Source organism: Amblyraja radiata, chromosome 14 (genome assembly GCF_010909765.2).
Source record: "Amblyraja radiata isolate CabotCenter1 chromosome 14, sAmbRad1.1.pri, whole genome shotgun sequence".
NCBI classification, from domain to species: domain Eukaryota; kingdom Metazoa; phylum Chordata; class Chondrichthyes; order Rajiformes; family Rajidae; genus Amblyraja; species Amblyraja radiata.
Window position 1 is genome coordinate 50,485,169 of NC_045969.1, and position 23,932 is coordinate 50,509,100.

General features: G+C 44.4%; 1 protein-coding gene across 1 annotated transcript in view; it reads left to right on the forward strand.

Annotated features, from left to right (window-relative positions):
• frmpd4 (FERM and PDZ domain containing 4) overlaps positions 1-23,932 on the forward strand; it is a 590,061-nt gene that overhangs the window by 529,776 nt on the left and 36,353 nt on the right. Inside the window, 3 exon segments of the mRNA XM_033033329.1 lie at positions 11,338-11,469; positions 20,374-20,493; positions 23,025-23,161. Of these exon segments, the coding sequence (XP_032889220.1) occupies positions 11,338-11,469; positions 20,374-20,493; positions 23,025-23,161 (389 nt within the window).

Here is a 23,932-nt window from a genome sequence, read left to right on the forward strand (position 1 = left end):
CATATCTGTTTAAAATCCTCTTAAATGCCCCTATTATATCTGCCTCCTTCGCCATCATGATAGTGCATTCCAGGTACCCACCATATTCTGTGTATAAAAATACTTGCCCCTCACATCTGCTTTATACTTTCCCCTCAAGAGACTTGAAGTTATGCCATCGAGCCTTTGACATTTCCACCCTGGGGAAAATATCCTGAATGCTTTATTTAACTTGGACGTGGACTCCAAGATCCCTCTGCATATCAATGCTGTTGACGGTCTTGCCATTAACTCTGTCTGGGGGACAGGTCCAATAATCCTACCAATTCATTGGATATGAAATTTATTATTAAACCTACTTTCATCAATGTTTGGATAGTTCACATCAGTAAAGTAAAGTAGCCTTCATTGTCATTCAGACCTTTCACATGGAGCAAAGGAAAAACAAGGAACTACAGATGCTGGTTTACCAAAGAAAAGTTCTGGAGTAACTCCACGAATGAGGGAGCATATCTGAAGGACATGGACATGTGACACTTCAGGTTGCTGACAAAGTCTGAAATGTCACCTATCCATTTTCTCCAGAGATGCTGCCTGACTTGCCGAGAAACTGCAGCAATTGTGTTTTTTTAAATATATCGCTGAAAAGTGTTTCTCCGCTTGCCCTCCTTCAGGTTGTATTACCCTGAATTCATAGCCTTGGGTACCAATCCATCTCTGCTGGAACAACTTACTTACTTACTGCCTATTATGCCTCCTGGCTTGTAGGGTAGCAACGAAGGTCCTCCACTCAGTAGTGTTGATTCCTTCAGTTGCTGTTTCCGTAACATATTTGTTTCACAAGACAGGGTTGTTCATCCTGTGCTCAACCTCCAACCTGGAGGACCAGTGGATCGCTCTTCGTCTTGACTCTACCCTTCGGCCTGTCCAGCATGGGAGACCCTAACAGGAGACGAATCTCCCGCTGGCATAGCTCTAGGGGTCACTGAGACACACAAGCTCCCCGACCACGACAAGGTTGCAATCCATCACTCACCTTATTACCTCATCATAATTTGCAACATCATTATTAAATCTCCCCTTAACCTCCATTGTTCTCTGGAGAATGATAATATTTTCTCAATTGTTGCAGATAACTTTTTTTTCTGTTGTGGTCTCTTGATGATTTGTCTCTTCTCCAAAATATTTCCATGAGTTTACAAATGCTTGGAAGCCAGTATTTGATAAAGATGTTCTACTTTAGTGAATTGAAGTGGTCAGATCTTGAGTAAGTTTGCAATGAAAACAACAGCCTTAAGTAGAATAAGGCAATTCCATCTGGGAATCTCATTCAGTTATGTTCTAAGCATCCTCAGTTCATGGACTGGCAGATTTGTACCGATGATAGACACAAAAATCTGAACTCAGCGGGACAGGCAGCATCTCTGGAGAGAAGCAATGGGTGATGTTTCGGGTCGAGACCCTTCTTCAGATTGAGAATCGGAGGAAAGTATCTCGACCCAAAACATCATGCATTCCTTCTCTCCAGAGATGCTGCCTGTCCCGCTGAGTTACACCAGCATGTTGTGTCTACCTTAAACTAAAATGTTATTCTAGCCCTGCTCACGGGCTAACAGTGGAGATGTTGCACAGGGAACCTTTGTCACAGTGTAGCTTGCACAGCTAGTGAGAAACTGTTTGATCTAGATTGGAATCGCAGCAGAAATAGCTTCCATTTCACATTAATTAACACCACTGTTCTCTCCGAAAGGAAGTGGCAGCTGCAGTCGTTTTCATATGATAAGAGCGCCCACCAGCAGCGATTCCAAAAACGAGTGAGGAACTCATCTATTTTGTTTTCCTCATCATAGCCAGTCAGCCAGAATTGCTGGGCAGTCCACCTTTGACATGACCTGGTATATGTGGGGAAATCAGGTGGTGTTTTAGGAACAGCTAGTGGGGCCACTGCCTCTTAGCGCCAGAGACCTGGGTTCGATCCTGACCTCGGCTGCTGTCTGTGCGGAGCTTGCACGGTCTCCCTGTGACCCCGTCGGGTTTCCTCCCACACCCCAAAGTCATGCTGGTTCGTAGGTTACTTGGCCTTTGTAAATTGCACTTAGTTTGCCATGAGCGGATGAATAAGTGGGTAATGCACAACTAGTGTGAAAGGGTATTTGATGGTCAGCGTAGAAAGAGCTGTTTCCGCGCTGTATCTTTCAAACAGTCCATCAAAACACTCCCAGCCAATGGCTGGAGTGAACGGAGGGATAAAGAGCAGCAGATGACCATGAGAAAACCTGCGTGATCAGCATATAAACACATGTCCTAGTGCCGAACATGATACCGAGCTAAACCGATCTCCTCTACATGATCCATATCGCTCCATTCTCCGCATATCCATATGCCTATCCACAAACATCTTAAACCATCATGTCTGCCTCCACCGGCACTCCTGGCAGCATGTTCCAGGTCCCCACCGCTCTGTGTGTGAGAATCCTGCCCCTCAAATCTCCTTTCAACTTAGCTCATCTCACCTTCTGGTCCTTGGCATTTCAGGTTGGAGGTCTGTGAAAAGTGGAGTTCCGCAGGGAACGTTTTGGGTCAAGACCCTTGTTTGGAATGATTGTAGTTTGGGCGGGGGGGCAGCAACAGATGAATGGCAAAGGAGGTTCCCTGATAAGCCGATTGTTGGCTAGAGTCCAAGTTGCAAACTATGTAACTGGTTAATGGATTTTAGTGGGGGATGGGGTGGTGGGGGGGGAGGTGATTGTGGAAGTTACCTACAGTTGGAGAATTCAATGTTCATACCGCTGGGTTGTAAGCTACCCAAGCAAAATGTGAGGTGCTGTTCCTCCAATTTGTGTGTGGCCTCATGCTGGTAATGGAGGAGGCACAGGACAGAATGGTCAGTGTGAGAATGGGTTGTGGTGTTAAAGTGGATAGCAACCGAATGATCCAGTGGGCCTTGGCAGACCGAGTGCAAGTGTTCAGCGAAACGGTCGCTGAGTCTACGCTTGGTCTCGCCAATGTACAGGAGCCCACATTAGGAACGCCGGATGCAGTAGATGAGGTGAGAGGAGGTACTTGTGCACCTCAGTCTCACCTGGAAGAACTGTCGAGGTCTTTGGATGGAGTTGAGGGAGGTGGTGTAAGGACAGGTGCTACATCTAATGTGCTTGCAGGGGAAAATGCCTGGGGGGGGGGGGTGGTTTGAATGGGAAGGGATGAGTGAACCAAGGAGTTGCGGAGGGAATGGTCTCTGCAGAAGGTAGAAAGGGGAGACGATGGGAAGAATTGATTAGTGGTGGGATCATGTTGGAGGTGACGGAAATGTCGAATGATGATGTGTCAGATGCGGAGGCTGTTGGGGTGAAAGGTGAGGACCAGGGGAACTCTGTCCTTGTTGCGTCTGGGGGGAGAGGGAGTGAGAATAGGGAGTCCAGTCAAGTCAGGTCAAGTCACTTTTATTTCTATAGCACATTTAAAAAACAACTCTCGCTGGCCAAAGTGCTTTACATTGGTGGAGGTACTAACATTATACAACAGTGGTTCATAGATTAAGTACATACATATATACATACAGCCCTCCCTCAGAGGACATCAAGAAAGGCTTGAGAGTAAAGATGAGTTTTAAGTCTCAACTTAAAGGAGTCGAAGGAGGGGGCAGTTCTGATGGGAAGAGGGATGCTGTTTCATAGTCTAGGAGCTGCAACTGCAAAGGCGCAGTCGCCCCTGAGCTTATGCCTAGACCGCGGTATGTTTAGTAACCCCAAGTCGGCCGATCTGAGGGACCTGGAGGTGGTGTGGTGGGTAAGCAGACTTTTGATGTAGGTGGGGGCAAGCCCATTAAGGGCTTTGTAAACATAAAGAAGGATCTTGAAATTTATTCGAAACTGCACAGGGAGCCAGTGGAGAGAGGCCAGGATCGGGGTGATGTGGTCCCTTTTTCGGGTGCCCGTCAGGAGTCTCGCTGTGGCGTTTTGGGCCAGTTGCATGCGGGACAGGGAAGATTGGCTGATGCCAGTGTAAAGGGAGTTGCAGTAATCTAGGCGGGAGGAGATAAATGTGTGGATGAAACTGGAGGAATTGTTTTATTTTAGCTATCGTCCGAAGCTGGAAGAAGCTACCTTTTACCACGGCATTGACTTGTTTGTCAAACTTCAATGCTGAGTCAAATATCACGCCAAGGTTTTTGACGTGAGGTTTGAGTAATGGGGTAAGGCTTCCAAGGCAGACTGAAACAGATCTGAAGTAGGTAATCAGCATGGATTTGTGTGGGCAAAGGATCTCTTTGCATTCATCGAAACAAGGCGGACCACGTGATGGTCGGAATCTTCCACCACATCGAGAACACTAAAATAGAGGAAGACGGCCACTCTTCAATTTACAAAAGGGGCATATTCATGGAAAACATTCTGTTGAAGTGAGATTTCATATATCGAAAAGACACGGGTAAAGTGAATTGTAAGTGTTTTGTATTCATAGCAAAAGATATCTTTTGTAAGGCAAAACGCAAAGAGTCAATGGCATTATGGAGAGAATTATGAACCAACCATTTGTAAAGTGAAACACCGGAGAGGTTGCAGGGAACATTGAGTAGCTGGAGACTAGAGATGAGAGAGGAGCACATATCTGAGCATCCTTCTGTGTCGAGTTGGTGGCAGGAGAACTGCAATCTGAAAGCTGCAAACACAATTAAAGTTATGAATGCAATTTGTTTTACTTTGCCTGAAGCATAGATGTAATCAGTGCCGGACATTTCAGGCATCTTTCAGCTTTAGTCATCTCTTGCAAAAGGTCAGGCTTTATATATTAATGTTGAAGTTATGTTGGCATACCAGTAATTAAATGGGCTGAGGTGTAAAATCTCACTGATTTTCTGAGGAAACTGTAAATTTAGTTACATATTCATTAGGAATCAACAGTAGCAATGTAGAAACTGCAATAACATTTGATTGGGGTTACATTCATGTTACTTTTTTCATTTATGTTTTATTCATTCATAACACATGATTATTGCTGATTAGGCCAACAATTATTGCCTGTTCCTAATTACACCGATGGTGATGGTCTTAAATTGTTGTAATTTATAGTGTGACGAAGGTGTTCTCAAAGTAGTGCTGGGAAGGCACTTAGACCCGACATCAACGTAAGACTGGATATTATTTCCATGCCAACATGTTGTGTGACTTGGTGTGGTGCTGCCTTCTTTCAAGTTGCAAGTGTGACAGATTCAAACGGTGTTATTAAGAATGAGTCACTATGATTCATATTACACAAGTAACAAAGTTTAGTTTAGTTTTTTTTTAGTTCGGAGATACAGCTCTGAAACGGGCCCTTTGGCCCACCGACTCTGCACCGACCAGTGATCCCCGCACATTAACACTATCCTACACACACTACTGACAATTTACATTTTTCTACCAAGCCAATCAACCTACAAACCTGTATGTCTTTGGAGTGTGCGACGAAACCGAAGATCTCGGAGACAACCCACGCGGTAACGGGGAGAACTCCATACAGTCCGCACCTGTAGTCGGGATCGAACCTGGGTCTCTGGCACTGTAAGCGCTGTAAGGCAGCAATTCTACCGCTGCGCCACCATGCCGTTCCAAAGCACATGGATAATTATGGTGGTGGATAGGGTGTCCATTCAAATGGACTGCCTTGATGCTAATGGTGTCCAGCTTGCTGAGTACTGGTGCAGTGGCACTCATCCAAGTAAATTGAGGGTGTCCCATCACAATCTTCCCATCACGATTGGAGGAGAAATGGCAGATGGAGTTTAATTCGAGCAAGTGTGAGCTGTTGCACTTTGGGATGTCGAATGTAAGGGGACAATATACAATTAATGGCATGACCCTTAACAGCATTGATGTACAAGAGAGATAGACAATAGACAATAGGTGCAGGAGTAGGCCATTCGGCCCTTCGAGCCAGCACCGCCATTCAATGTGATCATGGCTGATCATCCCCAATCAGTACTCCGTTCCTGCCTTCTCCCCTTATCCCCTGACTCCACTATTTTTAAGAGCCCTATCTAGCTCTCTCTTGAAAGCATCCAGAGAACCTGTCTCGACTGCTCTCTGAGGCAGAGATTTCCACTCCAGAGACTCACCACTCACTGTGAGAAAAAGTGTTTCCTCGTCTCCATTCTAAATGGCTTACTCCTTATTCTTAAAATAATCTTGGCATCCAAGTCCATAATTCCCTGAAAGTAGCTACACAAGTGGATAGAGTAGTGAAGAAGACTTATGATCGGGATATTGAATATAAGAGTAAGGAAGTTATGATGCAGCTCTATCGGACTTTAGGTGTGGAAGGAACTGCAGATGCTGGTTTACACTGAAGATAGACACAAAATGCTGGAGTAACTCAGCGGGACAAGCAGCATCTCTGGAGAGATGGAATGGGTGACATTTTGAGTCGAGACCCTTCTTCTGACTGAGAGTCGGGAGAGGGAGTCTAGAGAAATGGAGGGATAAGGTGGAGCAGCGAGAGAGAGTGTTACAGATCTCTTGTTGGAGAGAGGAGGAGAATGTCTTCAAAGTAGGCAACTTTCGTTAGGCTGCATTTGGAGTATTGCATGCAGTTCTGGTCGCCCCATTACAGGAAGGATGTGGAGGCTTTGGAAAGGGTGCAGAGATGTTTTACCAGAATCATGCCTGGATTATGGGGTATTAGCTACAGGGAGAGGCTGGCATCATGAAGCTTCCTGTTATCTAATATTATTTAGCATCAGCAGGACTTGCCCTCCCATCGGCATTGAGACTGTGTTGCCATCTCTCATGGACCTGCTCAGCTGTGGGAGGAGGACTAATCTGTGGGATTACTCTTCTAATTTGTCCAGTTGATTGTGAGGGCATTGAAAATTGGAAAACATCGGGTATATGTTTATTGTGTCCAAAGTTCCATGGCAACTTGTTCAGTTGGTCAGGTTTCATCCAACAAGGTGGTTTGCTGGAATATTTCAGAGGGCAATGACAGTCAATTGTTGGGTATCGGGAGTTACATTTACACTAGATCAGATAAGGTCTTAACAATCATTAGAAAAACCAGTTGGATATCATGATACAATCACCACCATGAATGAGTCTAGATTTTTATTCCCGATTTAGTGCAGTAATTAAAATTGATTCATGGTGGCGCAGCGGTAGAGTTGCTGCCTTACAGCGAATGCAACGCCGGAGACCCGGGTTTGATGCCGACTACGGGTGATGTCTGTACAGAGTTTGTACGTTCTCCTCGTGACCTGCGTGGGTTTTCTCAGAGATCTTCGGTTTCCTCCCACACTCCAAAGGCCTACTGGTTTGTAGGTTAATTGGCTTGGTAAATGTAAAAATTGTCCCTAGTAGGAGTAGGAGAGTGTTAATGTGCAGGGATCGTTGGTCGGCGCGGACCCGGAGGACCGAAGGGCCTGTTTCCGCGCTGTATCTCTAAACGAAACTAAACTAAACTAATGACCCTGGTGGGACCTGAACTTGCATCACCAGAACAGTAACCGCAATCTCTGGATTACCAGTCAGTGACATGACCACTATGTGATTTTACCTCATGTGTTCAGCCGATCTGAGTTGAGTCAAGTTTACTGTCACATGAACAGGGACAGTGAGTTACAGGTACAATGAAAATGTTGCTTGCAGCAGCATAACGGACACATGGACTCAGACAACACACAAGATCATAAATTAAACAGGAATCTTACATAAGTGAAAAGAAAAATGTGCAAAAAATTAAAATGTTGGCGCTAAACTAAATTTTCATAGTCATAGAGTCTTACAGTATGGAAATAGGTCCTTCGGCCCAACTTGCCCACACCGGCCAACATGTCCCATCTACACCAGTCCCACTAACCTTGCATTTGGCCCATATCACCTCTACACCTATCTTATCCATGTACACGTCTAAATGTTTCTTAAATGTTGCATATATTACCTGCTTCAACTACATCCTCCAGCCGCTTGATCCCTACCCACCACACTTAGTGTGAAAAGGTAACCGTTCAGATTCCTAGTGAATCTTTCCACCCTCTCTTCAAACCTTTGTCCTCTGGTTCTCGATCCCACTACTCTGGGCAAGAGGCTTTGTGCATCTACCCGATCTAATCCTCTCATGATTTTATATCTCATGGAAACATAGAAACATAGAAAATAGATGCAAGAGTAGGCCATTCGGCCCTTTGAACCAGCACCGTCATTCAATATGATCATGATTGATCATCCAGAATCTGTACCCTGTTCCTGCTATTTCCCCATATCCCTTGATTCCCTTACCCCTACGAGCTAAATCTAACTCTCTCTTGAAAACATCCAATAAATTTAGATTGAAAAGACTAGGCTTGTAATCACTGGAGTTTAGAAGGATGAGAGGGTATAAAATTATAAAAGGACTGGACAAGGTAGATGCACGAAAAATGTTCCCAATGTTGGGTGAGTCCAGAACCAGGGGCCACAGTTTTAGAATAAAGGGGAGCCATTTAAGACTGAGGTGAGAAAAAACTTTTTCACCCAGAGAGTTGTGAATTTGTGGAATTCCCTGTTACAGAGGGCAGTGGAGACCAAATCACTGTATGGATTTAAGAGAGAGTTAGATAGAGCTCTAGGGGCTAGTGGAATCAAGGGATATGCGGAGAAGGCAGGCACGGGTTCTTGATTGGGGACGATCAGCCATGATCACAATGAATGGCGGTGTTGGCTTGAAGGGCCGAATGGCCTACTCCTGCACCTATTTTCTATGTTTCTATGTTTCTAAATTGGCCTCCACTGCCTTCTGTGGCAGAGAATTCTACAGAATCACAACTCTCTGGTTGATTTTTTTTCCCTCACAGTCCTCAATGGCCTACCCCTTATTCTTAAGCTGTGACCCCTGGTTCTGGACTCTCCCAATATCGGGAACATTTTTCCTGCATCTAGCCTGTCCAATCCTTTAAGTATTTTAGATGTTTCTATATGATCCCGTCTCAACCATCTAAATTCCAGTGAATATAAGCCCAGTCGATCCATTCTTTCATCATATGTCAGTCCTGCCATTCCAGGAATTAACCTGGTGAACCTACGCTGCACTCCCTCAATAGCAATAATAATGTCCTTCCTCAAATTAAGAGACCAAATCTGCACTCAATACTCCAGGTGTGGTCTCGCCAGGGCCCTGTACAACTGCAGTGGGACCTCCTTGCTCCTAAACTCAAATCCTCTCGCAATGAACATGCCATTAGCTTTCTTCACTGCCTGCTGTACCTGCATGCTTACTTTCAGTGACTGATGTACAAACACACCCAGGTCTCGTTGCACCTCCCCTTTTCCTAATTGACACCATTCAGATAATAATCTGCCTTCCTGTTCTTGCCACCAAAGTGGATAACTTCACATTTATCCACGGTATACTGCATCTGCCATGCATCTGACCACTCACCCATCCTAGCCAAGTCACCCTGCAGCCTCATAGCATCCTCCTCGCAGCTCACACTGCCACCCAGCTTTGCATCATCCGCAAACTTGGAGATGTTACATTTAATTCCCTCGTCTAAATCGTTAATATATATTGTAAACAACTGGGGTCCCAACACCGAGCCTTGCAGCACCCCAACTAGTCACTGCCTGACATTCTGAAAAGGACCCATTAATTCCTATTCTTTGCTTCCTATCTGCCAACCGGTTCTCTATCCATGTCAATACCCTACCCCCAATACCATGTGCTCTAATTTTACACACTATCTCTTGTGTGGACCTTGTCAAAGGCTTTTTGAAAATCCAGATACACCACATCCACTGGCTCTCCTTTATCCATTCTATTTGTTAAATCCTCAAAACATTCCAGAAGATTAGTCAAGCATGATTTCCCCTTCATAAATCCATACTGACTTTGACTGATCCCGTCACTGCTTTCCAAATGCGCTGCTATAACATCTTTAATAATCAACCTTCCATTATCATACGCAGCTTCCTTCCATAAAGCCAATTTTTATCCATTCAGCTACCTTTCCTTGAATGCCATGGGACCTAACCTTCCAGAGCAGCCTATCTTGCTGAACCTTGTTGAATGCCTTATGGAGATCGAAGAAGGTGCAATAGGTGATCGATTGTCCTTGGCTGAAATAGGAATAGAACCTGTTGGTTGTAGGAAAATAGTATCACATAAAGCTGGTCTCTGAGCTTCTGGACCTCCTGCTCGATGTTGCCCTGAGACGAGGGCATGGCCCAGAGGGTGGGGATCCATGGAGATAGATGCTGCTTGAGGTGGTGCCTCACATAGATGCTTTCAATGCTGTGGAGAGCTGTGCCCACAATGGATTGGGCTGAGTCCAGCACTCTCTGCAGCCTCTTGCATTCCTGTGCGTCGGAATTGCAACAACGGGTCATGATGCAACCAGTCAGGGACCCTTCTATAGTACATCTGTAGACATTTGATGGAGTGTCAGTGACTTTAAACTTCAGAATAACATCAAGATGCCGTCATGCCTTCTTCATGATCACATCTATGTGCTGGGCTCAGGACAAGTCAACTGAGATATTATCACCCAGGAATTTGAATTTAATGTTACAATTTAATGTTGTTTGTTTGGTTTTTATGTGTATGTATGTGAGCGTGTGTATGTATGTGAGCGTGCGTGTGTGTGTATACACACACTGAACGTTTTTTCGTTCTCGTTTATTATATTGTTTACAGTGTGCTGTGTTTACATATTCTATCGTGCTGCTGCAAGTAAGAATTTCATTGTTCTATCTGGGACTTATGTAACAATAAAACACTCTTGACTTTCTTTACCTTATCTTTCAGGGAGGAGTTAGATTCAAGGATTATGGTTGCAGTTATAAATTTATTGTATTTTTGATAATCATTTGATAGTTATGTGATATTGTATTTACGACCTTGTTCAGCTAAACAAGTAAAATGTTGTTGTTCTGTTGTCGTTACATATGAGATTCTACATTGCCTTGAATTTCCCAATCATTCAAACATGCATCTGCCTCGTGTTTAAAAGCCCCCAATGATTTCGACTCCACAATTCCTGGGGGGAGAGAATTCCAGGGGCTCCCCGCCCTCTGTGAGGTCACAGTCACGACATAAAGGGGAAGAACATGAAGAGTAACTTAAGGAAAAATATTTCACGTGGCTCGCGGTTGTAATGTGGAACATGAGGCCTGCAGACGTGGAGGATGGTTCAATTGTTGCCTTCAAGAGGGAACTGGATAAGTGTATGTGGGTCGGGGGAGAAAGGGTTAGTGGGATGTAACAGGAGAATCGCTCTGGTATGGAGTCCGCGTGAAGGCAAGAGACCAAAGGGTCCTCTCCCTCACTGTATTCATTCCATGATCCTATGAGTTTCAGTTGTGCAACAAAACATTTATCTCAGAATTTTTTTTCTGTGTGTGTTAACAGGATGTGATCCTGACCCTTCAGGAGAAACTTTCCATCAAATGCATCGAACATTTTTCTCTGATGCTGGAGCAGCGCATCGAAGGGGAACCAACCAAACTACTTTTGCTTCACGATCAGGAGACCCTTACTCAGGTAATTGCCCATGATGGTGTGTGCGCTCTTGAAAGGTAACATTTTATACTCTAAAACTATAGTTCATGGCATGAGGTATCTAACTATCTATCATATAGTTCATGGCATGAGATATCTAACTAACTATCATATCACATGCAGCTGAATGGCTCTAGCATGGATCAACAGGATAGAATATCTCGGTGGTATAATTGCAGTTTATACACCTTAGTCCATAAACAAATATAATTTGCTTTGTGCATCTACACTGAGTGTGGACTCCTATTTCTGAAAACCCCTGTATTGACAGTATGCTTTCCTGGTTGCTGTCCCAACCCAGAGCTTCATCAGACCTCAAAGTAGCCTCTGCTGCAAACCAGAATCTTACCTTTCGACCACAAACCAGTCCATGAAATGGCTTAGACACAAAAAGCTGGAGTAACTCAGCGGATCAGGCAGCATCTCTGGAGAGAAGGAATAGGTGATGTTTCGGGTCGAGACCCTTCATCGCATCTGATGAATGGCCTTGACCCGATACGTCACCTATTCCTTCTCTCCGGAGATGCTGCCTGTCCCGCTGAGTTACTCCAGCTTTTTGTGTCTATCTTCGGTGTAAACCAGCATCTGCAGTTCCTTCCTGCACATGGAGTGGCTTGTTTGGTGCTACATTTTTGTGCACTGTGGTATCCAGTTCCCAAAAATAATAAATCAGTAAGGATATCGAGTGGTTTAATACTTGGGCCATAAAGTTATAAGTTCCATTGAAGTTGCTCCATGTTTTTTTGATGTCAACACTCAGAAAATCCCAGGCAGATGCAGCAACATGCGATGCACATCCTAATGTCATTCCCCAGATTTGTGGTTGAAAACGCATGAGCAGCCTGTTCCCTGACCAGCATTGGAAGTAGACATGCAATGCCTCTGTAACGCCTGGTATGTGTAATGTAATATGGATCAGTCTCTTTATTCAAGTGCTCTCTCCTCAGGATCCCTTGTCGGCCATCCCCACTACTTGCTAAACTCTCTAGACTAATCCTCCATTCACTGATATACCAGGCTCACATAGTGCCTTCCCCACTGCCACCAGACACTGGCCTCAGTCCTCCAGCTAACCACAGACCCATCAACAACCCATGATTGCAGATGTGACTGTTCAACATGCCTCTGCAGGCACCCTCAAAATTCTAGGCCGCTCTGGAACTGAATTAGGCTGTTCTCAACCTTAGTACGTAGAACTGTACAGCACGATGTTTGTGCCAAGCATGATTCCAAGACGAATCACTTATATACCAACGATAGAAACATAGAAAATAGGTGCAGGAGTAGGCCATTCGGCCCATCAAGCCTGCACCGCCATTCAATATGATCATGGCTGATCATCCAACTCAGTATCCTGTACCTGCCTTCTCTCTATACCCCCTCTTTAGCCACAAGGGCCACATCTAACTCCCTCTTAAATATAGCCAAATGAACTGGCCTCAACTACCTTCTGTGGCAGAGAATTCCACACAGAATCACCACGCTCTGTGTAAAAAATGATTTTCTCATCTCGGTCCTAAAATACTTCCCCCTTATCCTTAAACTGTGACCCCTTGTTCTGGACTTCCCCAACATCGGGAATAATCTTCCTGCATCTAGCCTGTCCAACCCCTTAAGAATTTTGTAAGTTTCTATAAGATCCCCCCTCAATCTTCTAAATTCTAGCGAGTACAAGCCGAGTCTATCCAGTCTTTCTTCATATGAAAGTCCTTCTTCTTCTTCTTATCGAGTCCACACACAAGATTAGAAGTTGTTCAGCCAGAGCTGAACACACTTCTCGGCACCTGCACAATGGTGTCTGTCTTGCGCTTCTTGTGCGTCTTGTGCGTGGTGGTGGAAAGATTGGTTGAAACAGGGCCGCGACGTGAACGCTCTTTCCTTGGTCCCCTATGAAAGTCCTGACATCCCAGGAATCAATCTGGTGAACCTTCTCTGTACTCTCTCTATGGCAAGAATGTCTTTCTTCAGATTATGAGACCAAAACTGTACGCAATACTACAGGTGTGGTCTCACCAAGACCCTGTACTCACAAAATTTTGTGTTGACACAAAATTCTGGAGCAACTCAGCGGGATAGGCAGCATCTGTGGAATTCTCTGCCTCAGTGGAGGCCAGTTCTCTGGATACTTTCAAGAGAGAGCATGACAGGGCTCGTAAAGATAGCGGAGTCAGGGGATATGGGGAGAAGGCAGGAACGGGGTACTGATTGGGGATGATCAGCCATGATCACATTGAATGGCAGTGCTGGCTTGAAGGGCCGAATGGCCTACTCCTGCACCTATTGTCTATTGTCTATTGCAGGATGGAAGGAATGGGTGATGTCCCAAAACGTCACCAATTCCCTCTCTCCAGAGATGCTGCCTGTAACGCTGAGTTACTCCAGAATTCTGTATCTATCTTCAGTGTAAACTAGCACCCGCAGTTCCTGCCTACACACATATATCTACTGATTTCCAATATCCCTCCATTCCATGCATATCCATACGCCATCCAAAAATCTTTTAAATTCCTCTAACACACCATGCCGAGCACTCACCACCCTCTGTGAAAGAAAACTTGTCCTGCACATCGCATTTAAACTTTGACCCTCACCATCAAGGTATGCCCTCGAGTATTTGACTTTTCCATCCTGGGTGTCCACCATGTCTATGGCTCTCATAATTTTACATACTTCCGTCAGGTTTTCCCGCAACTTCCAGTATTCCCGGGAAATCAATCCAAGTCCGTCCAACCTCTCCATGTAGCTAATACCCCCTTATCTGGACATCATTCTGGTAAACCTCCTCTGCACCCTTCCCAAAGCCGACACATCCTTCCTGTAATGGGGTGACTGAACTGCATGCAATATTCCAAAGGCAGCAGAACCAAACTCATATCCTCACATTTGCTCGTATTAAACTCCTTCTGCCATTTCTTCGCCCATTTTTGTACCTGATCTATATCCCGCTGTACACTTTGACAGCCTTCCTCATGGGCCTGTCCCACTTAGGCGATTTTTTAGGCGACCACAGGCAAATGCCAAAAAAATTTCAGCATGTTGAAAAATATTCGGCAACAGTGGCGACAATTTGGGCTGTCATAGGTTGGAACGTATGTTGTCGCCAGGTGATGTAGGTTGCCGCCGGCGCTGACTTCGGTGAATTCCATTGTCCTAGTCACTGGCAGTCGCCTAAATAACCACCTACGTGGGACAGGCCCATCACAGTCCACAATCCCAGCAATCTCGGTGTCATCTGCAAACTTCCTAACCAACCCGTCTACGTTTAGATTCAAGTTATTTATATATATATATATATATATCAAAAACAGCAAAGGTCCAAGCTCAGATCCCTGTGGAACTCCACTGGTCATAGACTTCCACCCTGAAAATTGTCCTTCCATCTGTCTTCTATCAATGAGCCAGTTCCAAATCCATACCTCCAAGTCAATGTTAATCCCGCACATCTTATTCTCCTTGATCAGCCTGCCATGGGGAACTTTATCAAGTGCCTTACTAAAATCCATGTAGACAAGATCCACTGCCCTACCCTCATCAATCACTTTCGTCACCTCCTCAAAAAAACTTGATCAAGTTAGTAAGACACGACCCGCCATTTACAAAGCCACGCTGACTGTCCCTAATCAATCCATTCTCTTCCTAAAGGGAATTAATCCTATCCCGAAGAATTCTCTCCAATAGTTTCCCTTCCATGGACGTGAGACTGAACAGCCTGTGATTCCCTCTACTTCAACATTAGCTACTCTCCAGTCCACCGGGACATCCTCTGCGGGCTACAAAAGATGCAAAGATCTCTGTCAAGGATCCCGCAATATTCTCTCTTGCCTCTCTCAATAATTTAGGATAGATCCTGGGGATTTATCCACCTTAATGCTCTTCAAGAGCCCTAGCACCTCCTCCTTCTTAATCCCAAATTGCCCTTGCACATTAGTGTTCTCCACATTGATCTCACTGTCTTCCATGACCTTCTCCTTGATGAAGACAGATGCAAACTATTATTTCAGTTCCTCGTCTACATCGCCAGCCTGCAAGCATAAAGTCCCTCCTTTATCCTTGAGCCAGTCCCACTTTCTCCCTGGTTATCACTTTGCATTTAATGTTGTTGTAAAAAGCTTTGGGATTTTCTTTAATATCACTTAGTGTCACACCTGTCATCATCAAGAGATGAGTTCTTGACCATACTCCTGCCCCATCACAACATCTGTCCAGTTCCATGTCCAGAGCATCACCAGCTCAGTCCCTGCCTCCAGTTTGCTTGCCCTGCTCCCGGGTATCCATGAGCCTCATCAGAGTTTGTCCTGTCCTGCATTCCTGCACGATCCACACATCCCATTCTCACTAAACAGACCCAAATGTCTACTGACCCTTTCAGACTTGGCACCATGTGTCTCACTCACATTCGCGTGTAGGAAGGATGCTGGTTTAAACTGAAGATAGACACAAAATGCCGGAGTAACTCAGCGGGACATGCAGCATCTCTGGAGAGAAGGAGATTCTCTCCATAGATGCTCTCCAGAGATGCTGCCTGTCGCGCTGAGTTACTCCAGCATTTTGTGTCTATCTTCACTCACGTTAGCCTTGTGCTCACTGGTCCTTATTAATTTGTAATTTGTAATTTGTAATTTATTTATTTAGGGGACAGTGCATATTAATAAACATTTACATGTAATATGCAAGATTGTAGCCAATAGCTAATTTCCATCTTTAGTCCCTCTGGTAAACAAGGTAAACACATCACAACACAATCATTCAATAAGAAAAAAGACAAAACAAAAGACAAAAACAAAACAAAACAAACAATAAAGTAAAAAAGTAACAATAATTGAGTACCATAGGATAATTTTAAGGTAGATTATGATTGCAATTTTGATTTTGCAGTAAGCATGTTTTTAGATGTTTGGTAAATGAGGTAAGGGTTGGCAGATCCCGTATGACGCATGGTATCGCGTTCCAGGTCTGCGACGCTCGATATGAAAATACCGACTGCCCAAAGACACTTTTCCTAATCGGGACTATACAATCACCCCTGGAGGCTGCTCTTGTCGACCTATTTGTGTTTTTCTTTATGAAGTCCTTTAACGGAGGTGGGGCTAGTCCACGGAAGATTTTGTAAACCAAAATCGAGTCCGAATATTTTATTACGTTTTCCCAGCTCAGCTGATCAAATTTCTTCAGGATGCTACAGTGATGGTACATTCTGGGCTTTTTGTCAAGAGTTTTTAGGGCTTGTTTATAAGCAATTTCAACAGGCTTTAGTGTGGACTTACATGCCAGTGACCAAGTTGTTATACAGTAGGTCATGTATGGCACAATCATTACATTAAAGTATAGTTTGGCTGAATCAATAGTTAAATTATTTCTAATATATCTAAAGTTGGACAAATTAAATTTTATTAAATTTACTGTTCTTTTCACCTGTTGTTTGAAGCAGAGCTGTGAATCGATCACGATTCCTAAATATTTAAACTCATGTACAATTTTAAGTTTTGTTCCATGTACAAACACATCAGGATCTCCATCAGTACTTGCCTTTTTGGAGAAAAGTCTTTGACACATTAAGATGTAGATCAGAAAACTGCAACCAGTTTGACACATTAATCATAGCAGCTGATAGGTCTTGTGCAGCTTGATGTTTGTTTTTGGCATGTACATACACAACTGCATCGTCAGCATACATCTGGCAAGTTACATTTGATGTACAGCTACTTGGTAGATCATTAATGTACAGACTGAATAATAGCGGTACCAAGATTGAACCTTGAGGTACACCAAGAGGGTTTTTAGAAGTTGCAGATTTACTGTCGTGCACTCTAACACGTTGTTTTCTCTGTACCATATATGACTCAATCCATTTCATCGTGCTCAAAGAGAGGTTAAAATAGGACAATTTGGTCATCAAGATCTGGTGGTTCACAGTATCAAAGGCTTTTCGTAAATCAAGAAAAACAGCTCCTACAACACCACCTGCATCAATTTTGGACTTCATATTTTCCAAAAGGAAGCAAAGTGCCGTCTCAGTGGAGTGATATTTTCTGAAGCCAAACTGAATTGGGTTTAGGGTATATGGACTATTGTTTAAATGTTTAATTATCTGTCCTGCAACCCATTTTTCAGCTATCTTGGAAATTGCCGGAAGAATGCTTATTGGTCTATAATTACTAATTATAGTGAGGTCTCCTGATTTTAAAATTGGAGTTATTACTGCAGATTTCCAAGAATTTGGGAATACACATTCGTTTATGGACTTGTTGATGATGCTGGTAATTGGAGCAATGAGTGACTGCTTATGAGCTTTAAGAAACATTATATCCATACCAAAAGCATCTTCGGCTTTTGAATTTTTAAGACCACAAATAATCCTGTTAACCCATGGCTGAGACACTTCATTCAAAATAAGAACCGGAGAAGCAGTGTTCAGCGGCATAGCATGTCGGACTGCGGAACAGGAACTATGAGTCAAGTTCTTCACAGAATCTATAAAATACGTGTTAAGGGCTGTTGCAATCTCATTTGGATCATTTTTCATTTAGTTGCAACTCCCTAATGTTCTTGTTGATGATATTATTTCCAGTTAGTTTCCTTATGTTTGTCCAAATCTCCTTAGCATTACCTCTTGCGTTGCTTATTACATTAATAAAAAAGTTTGCCTTAGCATTCCTAATTTCTTTAGCTCCAGGTTACGCTATTTTTTTCACATATTCTGATTACTCCCAGATTTTTGGTTGCTCTGTAATCTCCTAACGGATAATTCCCCCTAGATAATCCAGATACTTCCAATTCTGGCCTCGTGAATATTTTTAGGTTCAAGTGTTCCACTATTGTTGACCATATTTGAGTCGCAAATCCACAAGCTCTAGAATTCTCCCTCTAACCCTTCTCTCCTCTCAAGACCTTTTTCCTCCTTTAAGATGCTCCAAACATCTAGCTCTTTGCTCAAACTTGTTTTGTCATCTGCTCTGCTATCCCCCCATGACTTATTATCAAGTTTAGTTTGATAACATTCCTGCGAAATCCCCGAGGCATTTTATGATACTAAAGGTTATGTACAAGTACAAGTCGTTATTATGGATCTCAAACAAATTTTGGTAAAACTATCCACAAACAACATGAAGGTTTAATGCAAGCCTTCATTGATCAATTATTGATCAGTCAAAGCTTGTGAACTGCTTGTCAAGGATTATTCCAAGTGTAAGGATATAAATGCTGGTGTGATTTGAATTGCTTTTAAAGTGGGGTGGCACCTCGACAGTATTGTTCAGGAATAACAACCAGTAACATAGTCAGTTCAGTCACTGATATTTTTCACTGTGCTTCAATTTGCATCGACTTCTCATCGACTTCACCCTGTAGCTGGTTCAAAGAATGGATCAGTTGGCTTCATAGATCTTGGCTGTGTTGGATGTTGCTTGCAGAATGACAATACTGGTTCCATAATAGGACAATAGAGAATGTTTTTCATATGGAAACCCACAATGCTGGAAACACTCAACATGCCCAGCAGCACGTATGACAAGAGAAGCAGAGTTATGCCCCCTGTCCCACTTAGGAAACCTGAACGGAAACCTCTGGAGACTTTGCGCCCCACCCAAGGTTTCCGTGCGGTTCCCGGAGGTTGCAGGTGGTTGCCGGAGGTTGCAGGTAGTGGAAGCAGGTAGGGAGACTGACAAAAACCTCCGGGAACCGCACGGAAACCATGGGTGGGGCGCAAAGTCTCCAGAGGTTTCTGTTCAGGTTTCCTCAGTGGAACAGGGGCATTAGTCTTTCTGGTGGAAGACCCTTTGGTGGTTTTAAGTTGCAGTGAAGATCATTTGCTCATCCTTTCCGCACATTAAATCCAACTAGTTTCCTCTTTCCCAGTTCCAACAAAGGGCATTCTGCCTGACAGTGTTTAGTTTAGTTTAATTTAGAGATACAGGCCCACCGAGTCTGCACCGACCAGCGATCCCCGCACATGAACACTATCCCACACACACTAGGGACAATTTACATTTATACCCAGCCAATTAACCCACAAACCTGTACGTCTTTGAGTGTGGGAGGAAGCCAAAGATCTGGGAGAAAACCCACGCAGGTCACGGGGAGAACGTGCAAACTCCATACAGACAGCACCCGTAGTCGGGATCGAACCCGCATCTCTGGCGCTGTAAGGCAGCAACTCTACCGCTGTGCCACTGTGCCGCCCAACATTTTCTGATATTGTTTCATGTTTCCAACACCAGCAGTTCTTTTCATTTTCATTGGTTATTTATAGGGGACATGATTAAGTTGAGAATGTTGTCTCCTTTAGTTTAGTTTAGTTTAGTTTAGAGATACAGCGCAGAAACAGGCCCTTCAGCCCATCGAAACCATGCCGACAAGCAATCCCCGCGCACTAACTCTACTAGGGACAATTTATAATGATACCGAGCCAACAAACCTGTATGTCTTTGGAGTGTGGGGGGGAAACCGGATCTCCCGGAGAAAACCCACGCAGGTCACAGGTAGAACGCACAAACTCCATACAGACAGCACCCGTGGTCAGGTTCGAACCTGAGTCCCTGGCGCTGTAAGGCAGCAACTCTACCGCTGCACCACCGTTCTTGCCCTCTCCAGTTGAAAAATATCTGTATCAAGTGCCCGAACGTGAGAGTTCAGTGAAGAACATAATTACAATTGATCAGCCTGGTTGAATGTAAGCAGCTATATTAAATATATTTCTGAGTTTGAGTTCTCACCTCTAGCCAAGGTACAAAGCCATGAACGTTATAATTGATACAGGTAATGAGGTAACTGGGCTTTATGCTTCAGAAACCTTCACCCCAGAACCCTCATCCCTGACTGATGGACTGGTTGTTGTTATTATTGGGGACTCTGTCCAGTCGCCCTTCATCTGATATTACTCTGCTTTAGGTAACGCAGAGACCAGGCTCCCACAAGATGAAGTGTCTTTTCCGAATCAGCTTTGTTCCAAAGGACCCCATCGATCTGCTACGGAGAGATGCAATTGCTTTTGAATATTTGTATGTCCAGGTAAGTCTGTGCATTGCAGTATATTCATTCAGTGGTGCTAAACCACTCGTCTTTAGTACATTACATTGCAACCATCAACATCTTGGCTTCATCCAGGGTATAATGTAAATACATTTAATTTCAACAGGACAATTAGGGTTTCAAGAAAGAAAGAAAAATTAAAGTTATTCAATATATTTTCATTTCAAATTTCAAACACTTTGCAGCAATCCCCCCCCCCCCTCCAAAGTTGGAACAAAGATGTTCCCATAATCCTCCACATCCAACATCTTTCTCTTAGATGCTGCAAGGTGACTAACCAGCAAACTGCAGGAAACAAGCTTGTTTTAAGTTTTTCCCATACCAGTAACCTGCTATTGACAATATGAACGGATTAACTTTTGTTCATAGAACTACACTTTACAATTTACAACAAGGCTTGTCACTTTAAACATTTCACCCCACTGTCAAATTATTGAATCATACATCAAATGTCTATCACTGAAACGCTCCACCCATGCGTGATCTCCCTGTCTCCATCACAGGCATCTACAACAATCCTACCGACTCCCACAGTCACCTTGACTACATCTTCTCCCACACTGCCTCTCTCAGACTCTTATTTACTCTTAATTCCTTCGTCTCCACTCTATCCACTCCCAAGATGAAGCTTTTCACTCTAGGACATCCAAGATATCCTATTTCTTCAGCAATCATGGCTTCCCCCTGCTGTAGTGGTTGGAATCCTCACCTGTGTCTCCTCTGTGTCCCGCAATTCTGCTCTCGCTCCCCTCTCCAGACTAAATAAGGCTCGAGTTCCCCTGATCCTCACCTTGCATCCCACCAGCCCCTGTATCCAATGCATCATTCTCTGACATGTCCACCACTTCCAGCGTGATCCCACCAGCAGCCACATCTTCCCAAGCCCAACCCTTTTTACTTTCTGCTGAGACCGCTCCATCTGCAACTCCTTGTTCTTCTCATCCCTTCGCACCCAACCTCTCCCCTCCCCAGGCACTTTCCCCTGCAATGGCAGGAGGTGTAACACCTGTCCCTGCACCTCCTCTCTCACTTCCATCCAGGGACCCCCAGTAATCCATCCAGGTGAGACGTGTATCCCTTTCAACCTTGTCTAGCGCATTTGGTGCTCCCAACGTGGCTTATTTTACATCAGCGACAATAAGCATAGACCAAGCAACCATTTCAACAAACACTTATGTTGTGTCCACCAAAGCCTGCTGGAGCTTCCAATTGCTAACCATCTTAACGCCCATCACATCCCCGAAACGCCACCCATTCCTTCTCTCCACAGATGCTGCCTGTTACTCCAGCATTTTGTGTCTATCTCTTCATGTGAGAGTTTAATGGAAGCAATCTGTGTCCATGAGCTGCACATAACTGGGAAGAGGATCAATACATTGATCACCTCACAGCTCCTCGCTGTCCTGTTTGAGACTGCACACCCAGGTGCCATGTGTGACTCTAAATGAGAATGATATGTGCCCTTCATATAAAATTCTGTCATCTCTTCTGCGCCATTTATTATCATTGGGTCATTTTAAAAAGGGAAGAAGAAAGCGATGGTATAAATGCTGTAAAATATGAATATATAGAAGTCACAACGGCAACACAAATCTAATTGCATTGGGTTGCGGGAGCCTGCTGTACTAAAACACAGTTATTATCTCAGGCAGAAACTGCTGAAGGGTAGTTACTGGCATAGACACAAACTGCTGGAGCAACTCAGCGGGACAGGCAGCATCTCTGGATAAAAAGAATAGGTGATGTTTTGGGTTGAGACACTTCTTCAGACAGAGAGTCTGGGGGGGGGGGGGTGGAGAGATGCACAGAGATAAGGAAGGGTAAGGTGTGAAAACGTGATATCAAAAGAGATGGTGAATTCAAAGAAAATGTTGAATAAATCATTGGTAGGTAGGAGAAGGTGACAACAAAGCAAACAGAGGTAATGTAATCATGTAATAAATGTAATCAGGGAATAGTCAGACTGGTCAGAGAACTGGGATGGGGAGGGATGGAGAGAGAGGGAAAGCAAGGGTTACTTGAAGTTAGAGAAGTCAATATTCATACCGCTGGGTTGTAAGCTGCCCAATCGAAATATGAGGTGCTGTTCCTCCAATTTGCGCTGGGCCTCACCCTGACAATGGAGGAGGCCCCGGACAGAAAGGTCAGTGTGGGAATGTGAGGGGGAGTTAAAGTGTTTAGCAACTGGGAGATCAGGTAGGTTTAGGTGGACTGAGTGGAGGTGTTCAGCGAAACGATCGCCGAGCCTGCGCTTGGTCTCATCTATATACAGGATTCCACATCTGGAACAGCAGATACAGTAGATGAGGTTGGAGGAGGTGCAAGTGAACCGCTGCCTCACCTGAAAAGACCGTCGGGATCCCTGGTCAGAGTCGAGGGGGGGGAGGTATCGCGACAGGTGTTGCATCTCCTGCGGTTGCAGAGGAAGGTGCCTGGGGAGGGGGTGGTTTGGGTGGGAAGGGACGAGCTGATGGCTGGTTACACTTCTCCCTCTGCTCTTTCTCTGCCAGAGTTGCAATGATGTGGTGCAGGAGCGGTTTGGGCCTGAGCTGAAGTACGACGTGGCTCTCAGACTCGCTGCTCTGCAGATGTATATCTTGACTGTCAGCACCAAGCAATCCCAGAAAGTCTCCCTCAAGTACATCGAGTAAGTAATGAAAATGCTGTTGATACTGATCCAAACGTTGGTTTGCAACATTCTGATTATGTGCTTGGAACATCAGCCAATGGGAATGATTAGAAGTAACTAATAATGGTTAAATTAAAGTGTCATTTCATTGCCTGTGTCTTATAATCCATGTCAAGGATCTGGTCATATTTTGATTGAACATTTATCCCTTCTGTTTAGACCACCTCACCTCCACTTTCAACCTTATCAATCATCAGCCCCCAACAGCCCGGTTTTATCTTCTCCTCAAAATCCATAAATACAACTGCACTGGCAGACACCTTGTTCCTGCTTGCTCCTGCCCCTCTGTAATGATTTCCTCGTACCTTAACTCCATCCTATCCCCCCTGGTCTAATCCCACCTGACCTATGCCCAAGATACCTTTGACTCTTCAATGACTTCCGTTTTCCAAGCCACCACTACCTCTTCTTCACTATGGGCGTTCAGTCACTCTACTTTCATCCTCCACCAGGAAGATCTCTCCGTTTCTTCCTTGACCTCAGAACCAGCCAATTTACCTCCATGAACACTCCTCAGCCTAGAGAAGCTGGTCCTCACTCTCAACAACTTCTCATTCGACTCCACACAATTCTTCCAAATTAAAGACATAATTATGGGCGCTCGCATGGGCCCTAACTATGCCTGACTCTTTGTAGGGTACGTCGACCAATCCCTGATTCAGGTGTACACTGGCCCTATCCCCAAACTATCTCTGCTATCTTTGGTGTAAACCAGCATCTTTGTCTCAT